General features: G+C 41.5%; 1 protein-coding gene across 1 annotated transcript in view; it reads right to left on the reverse strand.

Moving 5' to 3' along the window:
• Positions 1-8,561, reverse strand: part of XRN2 (5'-3' exoribonuclease 2) — an 87,433-nt gene extending 78,872 nt beyond the window's left edge. Inside the window, exon 1 of the mRNA XM_039528775.1 lies at positions 8,393-8,561. Within this exon, the coding sequence (XP_039384709.1) occupies positions 8,393-8,467 (75 nt within the window). The 5' untranslated portion in view covers positions 8,468-8,561. The remainder of the gene's footprint in view (positions 1-8,392) is intronic.
• Positions 8,562-9,177: the final 616 nt, after the last annotated feature.

Consider the following 9,177-nt stretch of genomic DNA (forward strand, 5'->3'; position numbering starts at 1 on the left):
CAAAAAGAATTAGAAAAACTCTCTCGTACTTCAAATAAGTATTTTTAAAAAGTCGCCATTACCAGTATAAGTGGCTTCTGGTGAGCGCAGTGTCTCAAAACTGAAATTACTAAAAAATTATTTGAGGACCACACCGTGTCTCAAAAATCATTTGTCAATTGAAAGTACCATTGCAAAAAATTTAGATTTCACTGAATTATTAAAAGACTATGCAAGTATAAAAAAAATCAGTTCATATACATTTTTAATTTATGAGAAACTGGGCACACTGGAAGACACTAACGGTTTTCATTACAGTGTATAGTTGAACCCAAATTGTTTCTAATCATGATTTAGTTAAAATTAAATGAGTACACTAGTAGGAAATTGTTTTATTTCACTAACTACAAATTCTCTGTTTTCATTTTTTTTATTTTAAACAGTCAAAAAAAAAAGAAAGAAAGGAAAGAAACATTTGCAAAGTTTTCTGTGTAAAAGCCAAAAAAAGGGGTGGGAGGGCGGCCAAAAATTTTTTTGCTTGGGGCGGCAAAAAACCTAGAGCCGGCCCTGCATATCTGGCATGTAAATACCTTGTAATGCCTGCTACAAAAAAGTGTCACGTGAATGTCTGTTCTCACTTTCAGTTGACATTGTAAATAAGAGGCCAGCAGCATTATCTCCTGAAATATAATCAAACTTTTTTATCTGAGTGACTGGCTGAACAAGAAGTAGGACTGAGTGGACTTGTAGACTTTAAAGTTTTACATTGTTTTAGTATTGAATGCAGTTATTTTTTGTACATAATTCTACATTTGTAAGTTCAATTTTCATGACAGATATTGTATTACAGTACTTGTCTGAGGTAAATTGAAAAATACTATTTCTTTTGTTTTTTATAGCATAAATATTTGTAATAAAAAATAAATATAAAGTGAGCACTGTACACTTTGTATTCTGTGTTTTAATTTAAATCAATATACACCTCTACTTCGATATATCGCTGTCCTCAGGAGCCAAAAAAATCTTACCGCGTTATAGGCGAAACCACGTTATATCGAACTTGCTTTGATCCACCGGAATGCACAGCCCCGCCCCTGTGTGAGCGCTGCTTTACCGCATTATATCCCAATTTGTGTTATATTGGGTTGCGTTGTATTGGGGTAGAGGTGTATTTGAAAATGTAGAAAACATCCAAAAATAGTTGTTAAATTTCAGTTGGTATTCTATTGTTTAAAAGTGCGATTAATCATGATTAATTTGTGTTAATTGCATGAGTTAACAGAGATTAATCGACAGCCCTAATAATTACAAATATAGTTCAAACTTCACTTTATTATGCTCAGATTATGAACATGGGAATAAATGAGGGCAGTCGTTAGTGATGTCATCCTATGGATTCTCGAACTCATGTGGCATCATTCAGTAGTCTGAAAGAACCTTTATGAAATCTCTTCTGAGTTACTGTTATACACTATCATCACTGACTGCATCCTTAAAATGAAATCATCAGTTTCCCATATCTGGATATTTTTGTTAAGACTTTACATTGCTTGTATTACCAGATTCAAATAGAGAACTGAAAGCACAAAATATCACAGATCATGCACCAGGTCCAGAAGAACTTGTACTCCAGTTTTAAAAGCCAAAATATAGCATCATGCTTCACATCTCTTACAGATAGTCCATATTTCATGAAAACAAAGAATCCTGCCAGTATTCTTCTCTTGAAGCAAGAATGAATGTTTAAAAAATACTCAAGATTAAAGAAATCAGATGGTAAGATTTATAATCGGGATAATTTCAGCCTTTTTTAAAGCTAATTTTTCTCTCTCTGATTCTTTCTCCCTTCTATTTTTCTTTCTCCCTTCTATTACGCATCCAGATCAGTGAAGGTAATCTCGGACTATTTGACTAATCATAAAATAAGAACATTATGTAATATGGAGAATTAAGCAAAAATTTATATCAGATGCATTGACAGGGTCTGTTAGCCACAGTTATTTTCTACCCAACTTTGAACAAAGATATAATATTATGAAGTTTCCTAGTCAACTGAGAGCTTCACTTTAAAAAAAATAATAATTCTGACTGATTATATAATGGGACAAGACGGCTGTCTTCTCTTCACTTCTGTTGTTCTTTCAATCAAACATCTCACTATAGCTAACTGATTCAGGTATAAAAGGCTTACAACTATATGACATTGAACTATATGATAAAATTGCCCTCTGGTGATATTTTGCTTATATTCAGGCTCTTTTTTAAGATTTTGTAAAGCAGCTTGGTTTTACTTCACCCTTATATGCTCATATAACCAATACCCTGCCATCAAATTTTCAATGAAAAATAGTCTTGTAATGGATTGAAGTATCTGGGAATGATGTCTCTTGTGACATAACTAAATTGTTCAAACAACTGAAAATAGATCTCCAGCTATTGCTTTATTAGGGCATGTGAATTTGATTAATATTCTCCCCAGGATTTTGTAGTATCTTAAATCAATCAGTAAGAATAAGAGAGAGATTGAAGATTAACAAGTTTATTTCTCTCTCTTTGTAAAGTAAAAGAGCAAGGATTGACTTGTTTAATTTCAAAAAGAGACAAGCTTCCACAAGATCCAACTCAACTTCTAAATTTATTGCCAGATTTAGATACCAACAATCACAAATATACTTTATTCCATGTAGTGTCCCATGGAAAATAGGATTTACTCATGGAGTAAGTTACTATTCAATGTAAGACCATCAGGATCTGACAAATTAAATTTGCCATAAACTGTTTCCACAAGAGGTTTAAAATTCAAAATGATCTGGACAAATTGGAGAAATGGTCTGAAGCAGATCGGATGAAATTCAGTAAGAACAAATGTAAAGTACTCCACTCAGGAAGAAAATCAGTTGCACACATACAAGATGGGAAATGGCTGTCTAGGAAGGAGTACTGTGGAAAGGGATCTGGGGGTGATAGTGGTTCACAAGCTAAATGAGAGTGTTATTGTAACACTGTTGCAAAAAAAAAAAAAAAAAGCAAACATTCTGGGATGTATTAGCAGGAATGTTGTAAGCAAGACAGAAGAAGTAATTCTTCTGCTCTACTACACACTAATCAGACCTCAACTGGAGTACTGTATCCAGTTCTGGGCAACACATTTCAGGAAATGTGGACAAACTGGAGAAAATCCAGAGAAGAGCAACAAAAATGATTAAAGGTCTAGAAAACATGACCTATGAAGAAAGATTGGGGGGCGGGAAATGGGTTTATTTTGTCTGGAGAAGAGAAGACGACATAACAGTTTTCAAGTACATAAAAGGTTGTTACAAGAAGGAGGGAGAAAAACTGTTATCCTTACCCTCGAAGGATAGGCCAAGAAGCAATGGGCTTAAATTGCAGCAAGAAGGGTGGATTTGATTTAAATCACTAGTCAGGAAGACTCGATTTAATTATGGATTTCTACATAAAAGTGCATTCTTGTTGGTTGTTATAACCTTAACACATATTCTTCACAACTCTGAGATAGATGTAGATTTCATTTTTAGAAGGTACACACTATAAATTTTTAAACAGTGATTTTAGAAAAAAAATTCAGATTAGTTTTACAGCTATATCAGAAAATTAATGATTGTTTGGTTATTTCATTTACCAAAGGTAACTGAAGCAGATATTTATGATCTCCAATTCAACAGATTAATCATTAATATTTGGAGGATTTTCTTGCCATGCTGTATTAGGAGACCACCAGACAGACATTTACATTGTTTTATTTAACTAAAACAACATTAAGTACTCTGTTTTTTTCCTCCAACAGCACACATTTGTACACACATTTACAGAGGGACAATAGGATTGAGATCTGTTATTTCTCACCTCTCTGTATTTATTTATTTAAAAACATTTTTGCTGTTAATAAGCATGTTACCTCTGGAGAGACAAATCCACAGTTTCAGAGCTACAAAACTAAGCATCTCATGATATCTTCTAGACTGAGCACTGAGTCCCATTGGGTAGATAGAAAGATTAATCTACATAATCTATACAGAAGTGTGTGGAACCCCATAAGATTGGGTCCCTAATGCATGAACTATTGGAACTCATTTACAATTTTTTCTTAAACGTTACATGAATACATTGTCTCATACTATAGAATTAGAATTTATAATCCCTATTCCATGATGAGAGATATTTGAGCTGTAATGTATCTATCTTTAGATGCTTTTTGAGGGAAAAAAAACTATTTTACCAAAAAAAAAAATCTGATTTAAATCAAAATATATTTTTTAAAATCATTGATTTTTATCAACCCTGGCAGCAAGGGAGGTTTAGGTTGGACATTAGGAAATACTTCCTAACCGTCATGATGGTTAAGCACTGGAATAAATTGCCTAGGGAGTTTGTGGAATCCCCATCACTGGAGGGGTTTTTTTTGTTTTTTTTTTAAGAGCAGGTTAGACAAACACCTGTCAGGGATGGTCTAGATAATAATCACTCCTGACAAGAGTGCAAAGGACTGGACTAGATGACCTCTTGAGGTCTCTTCTAGTCCCCATGATTCTATGCAATCTCATAATAGCAATTACTTTGAAAAAAACACCCAATTAGTGTGGTCCCAAACATTAGTCACTCTCACAATTATACTTTAAACTCTTCAAAGAGCTGTACAGGATGTGAAGATTGTAGTTACAAAAGATGGGAAAGTGATCACAATCTTAGTAAGAAAGATTTTATGTATTTTTATTTTACCCTTACACAGATGTCTGATCAAATGAAAATAGCTTTTCAATGATTTACACACAAACAAAGGCTGCTCTCATCAGTAAGATAAAAACCATAATTAGGAAATACAAAATTAAGGATTAAATTTAAGGATTAAAAAGATAGCAAAATCAGGTCTTTTCACATTAGGAAATGCCAGAGTGAACATTGCCCATGCAACCTTAATTTAACTCCCTTGTGTGTATGCATTATGATAAAGCCTTTCATTAGATGCAGAAGTGACTACCTGTGAAAAGTCTGGGGGGTAAGCGACTTACCCAGCACCACACAGGAACTCTGGGATAGAGGCAGGGATAGAACCCCAGTCTCTAGGGCAGCATTCAACTGCCCTAACCACAAGGCCATCCCCCTTATTCCTACAATCCCCTGCCTCATTCATCACAAACCTTCAACGTCCGCAATAAAAAAAAAAGGCAGGAACCCTACAGAAAACAGACTTCTTTACTACACTGATCCATTCCCACAGCACATCCATCCTACCCCACTCAACGACCTTGGGGTCCTGTTTGATTTAAAAGAGAGATCATGTCAGACTACCATAACGCATACACACAAGGGGGACAAATAAAGGTTGCATGGGAAACATTCACTTTGGCATTTCCTAATTTGAGTGCTTGACTTCACAGCCTTTTACTCCTTTTTAATCCTTAAATTCCTAATTTTTTATGGTTTAGTTTATTTATGAGAGCAACCTTAACATTAAGTCAAGGTTTTTGCTTGTGAATTGCCTTAGTTTAATACAATTCTCTCTTCTGTAAGTGCTATTTAACTAGTAAAGTACTTACAAATGTCATCTTCAGTGTGCATTTTATTGTCATTGTTATCTTTGTGAAGCTCATTTGAAAAGAGAAGGGATACAATTCTGAAAACTACCAATCTGTATTTTTGCTCTTTTTCCTTTATCATATATGGAGAGTACACAAAGTGTTTGGCTCCTATTCCAACCCAAGAAAAAAGGAAGGTGAAAGAGTTGCTTGATTTTTCACAGTGAAGCAAGAAAAGCTGCAGTTTCTAGACCTTCATCTAGAACAAGGATGGGCAAACTTTTTGGCCCGAGGGCCACATCTGGGTATGGAAATTGTATGGCAGACCATAAATGCTCACAAAATTGGAGGTTGGGGTGCAGGAGGGAGTGAGGGCTTCAGCTGGGGGTGCAGGCTCTGGGGTGGGGCTGGGGATGAGAGGTTGGGGGTGCAGGAGGGTGCTCCGGGCTGGGACCAGGGGGTTCAGAGAGTGGGAGGAGGATAAGAGATGGGGCAGGGGCACAGGAGGAGGTCAGGGGTGCAGGCTCCAGGCGGCACTTACCTCAAGCAGCTCCCGGAAGCAGCAGCATGCCCTCTTTCCGGCTCCTGTGCGGCAGCATGGCCAGGTGGCTCTGTGCGCTGCTCCGTCCGCAGGCACTGCCCCTGCAGCTCCCATTGGCTGCGGTTGCTGGCCAATGGGAGCGGCAGGGGCAGTGTGCGGAGACCCCAGCTGCCCCTACATGTAGTGAGGGCATGCTGCTGCTTCCGGGAGCTGCATGGAGCCCCAGCATGTGTGGAGCAAGCCCCTGACCTCACTCCCCAGCTGGAGCTCAAGAGACAGATTAAAGTATCTGAAGGTTTATATGCGGTCCCCGGGCAGTAGTTTGCCCACCCCAATCTAGAATTTATTACTTAAACTCAACTCAAGCAACTGCTGTAAGGGAAAGTTAATCCACCCCCACCCCACCATTGACAGAAAAAAAAACCCAAAACTGTTTGACAATATTCATTATCGAGCTATTGAATCATCCATTTAAATATCAGAAGAATAGAATGGATAGGTAAAAGATCATGAAACACCTGAAAATCTTCCAAGAGGTCAGAGCACAGTTATACCTCTCAATACCAAAAAAATTATTAAGAAATTGAAGGAAAGCCAGAGAAAACATAAGCACTATTAAGTGGTTTGAGGACTATATAGGAGAAAAGATTAAGTGAACAAAATGCGTCCATTCTTCCTCCAAAATTTCCCATTACACCATTTCCACCCCTAAAGTATGACATCTACAATAGTTACTTTTATATCATAGCCTACACAAGTTTACTTGTAACTGGTTATGACGAAACACTGACATTTTTGTATCACTATTGTAAAACTACATCTAAGTTTGTTGCTTTAAAACCTAAAACTCTGCAGCTGAGAAGCGTTCTTAGTCACTTGTTTTGTACATGCTAAAAAAACCTTGTGATCTCTCCACATCTCTGCAGTTTGCTAACAATTATAAATCGTATAGAATATTTTCTACTGGTTACTTACTGTACAGGCCTAACAGCCCAGAAGAAATCAGCACTGTAAACAGAACCCCATCTCCACAGCATCAGGCCATTCAACTTTCAACAGTACTTTTTCCTTTACATTTTTCACATTTTGCCAAAGTTTAATAGCAGCAACAGTGACCTCTAGGTCAGACATTTCACGCCAATTAATGACCAGACGTGCTAAAGACCTTCAGATTCACTTTTGGCAATTCATCCAGTCAGTCATTAAGCAATAATGATTTACTGGTAGCTAAAGTTGAATTGTCATTAACGATAGTGCCAACAGAAGATGGCATAAATAGAACTAAAAGCGCTTATAACAAATATAAGAAGTACTAGCTTCTGTGCCACGCAAAATGAAAAGAGGGGGAAAGTAGAAAAGACAGCAAGCAAGGACTTACAACCCAAGGAGGGCCTGGGAGAGGGAAACACAAAAACCAGTTGATACTAACTGTAGCTTAGGAGCAAAAAAGTTCAGTTCTCTTGAGTTTTGCAGAAAATACAGTAAGAAATGTTGCATAAAAAGTCCAGTTTTCAGAACATTTGGAAACAGCAGCAGCCACATAATAAGAAAACTTCGAGCTTCCATTCAAAGAACTAACAGGCACCACTATTCAGCTTCTTCCCTATTATTTATTACTTGCACAGTGCCACAAGATTAGTTAGCACTAAATAAGACATGCCAGCATTTGCTAGATATAAACCAATCCACCAAAATGTATCAAAAGACAACTGACCATGCACCTTAACACAGCAAGTAAGGCCACAAATCTGCAGTATACTAATGAGCTTTTCAGCCCTTTGGGTTTGTTCACAAGGAGAGAGGTGGTGTCTTTGTTGCATACTTGTACACTGCCTAACATAATGGGCGGGCACCCCTCCCCAATGATTGAGTGGGGGCACATCCACCACACACACACACACACACACAGTGCAATACAGTCAAGGGATCGCCAGATCTCCACGCTGAAGGATGCTGTGGCTGTAACCCCACACTCCGCCTGGGCTGGAGAGACTCCCCCAGGGAGAGCTGAAGATCAGGCCAGAGCTCCCGGCCCAGAGGGAGAGAGGCTCCCAGCTCGACCGAGGGGCTGGAATGGCTACAGAGTCAGCCCCGTGTGCAGCTACCGGAGCCCAAGCGGAACGAGCGGAAGCCGGGACTGGGGGGAGGGGGTCTGTGGTTCATGGGGGGCCGGGCCGCAGAATGCGGGGGGAAGGAGGTTGCTGGGGGCCGAGCCCCGGGAGCAGGTGGCCGCTGGGGCCGAGCCCTGGGCCTGGACGGGCGGGAGGGTTGCTGGGGGGATGGAGGCCGAGCCCCGGGAAGGGAGGTGCGGGCGGGCCCGGGCCGCTGCCGGCCTCACCTTCTCCTCCACGCTGTTGACGATGATGGAGGGGTACTTGCGGCTGAGCCAGCGGAAGAAGGCCGGGACTCCCATGGCCCCGCCTGGGCATACAGCGGCGGCCGCGTCGTTGGAATTGGAATCCAGGCGGCGGCAACCGGACTTCCGGGGCAAGGGGCAGCGCGAGGCATGATGGGGAAAAACGTGCTGGGAGGCGCAGGCGGCGGCAGCGAACGGAGTAAGTCACGTGACTCCAGCGGCTCCGGGCTGCCATATTCGGGCATGCGCAGTGCGGGCTCTCCGCCCCCCGCTTAGAGGAGCTAGGGGCGGGGCCAGCCCTGTTCCCTGCTGAGGGTGGAGCTTCACTGCTGGTAGCAGAGTCGGGAAGCGAAGGGGGGCCGGGCCTCGCCCGCCTCAGTCCCGGGCACCCTCAGTAGCCCCTACAGCGCCCCCCCGCGCCCGGAACCCGCGGCCACAGGCAGCCCAGGGCCGTTGGGGACTCGCCCGCGCGGGGCCAGCCTCTGTCCGCCCCCTATAGCCTGTCCGCAACGGCTTGGAAACGGGCCGCTGCGTCGCTACTGCGCATGCTCGCACGGACTGAGCATGCTCAGTGGCATCTGCTGAAGCCGCTGCCCTCGGGTGGGCTTGAGACAGCTGCTCCCTGCAAAGGGGGAATCGAGGGAGGGGGGATCTGACCGCACAGGCGGCTCAGGCAGCGGGAGGCAGGGGCAGAATCGGGGGTGGGGGCGGGGTACGCCACAGGGTTAGGGCCCTGCCAGACAGAGCCGCAGCGAGGGGCAGAAAGG

This window comes from Mauremys reevesii, linkage group 3 (genome assembly GCF_016161935.1).
Source record: "Mauremys reevesii isolate NIE-2019 linkage group 3, ASM1616193v1, whole genome shotgun sequence".
Classification (NCBI taxonomy): domain Eukaryota; kingdom Metazoa; phylum Chordata; order Testudines; family Geoemydidae; genus Mauremys; species Mauremys reevesii.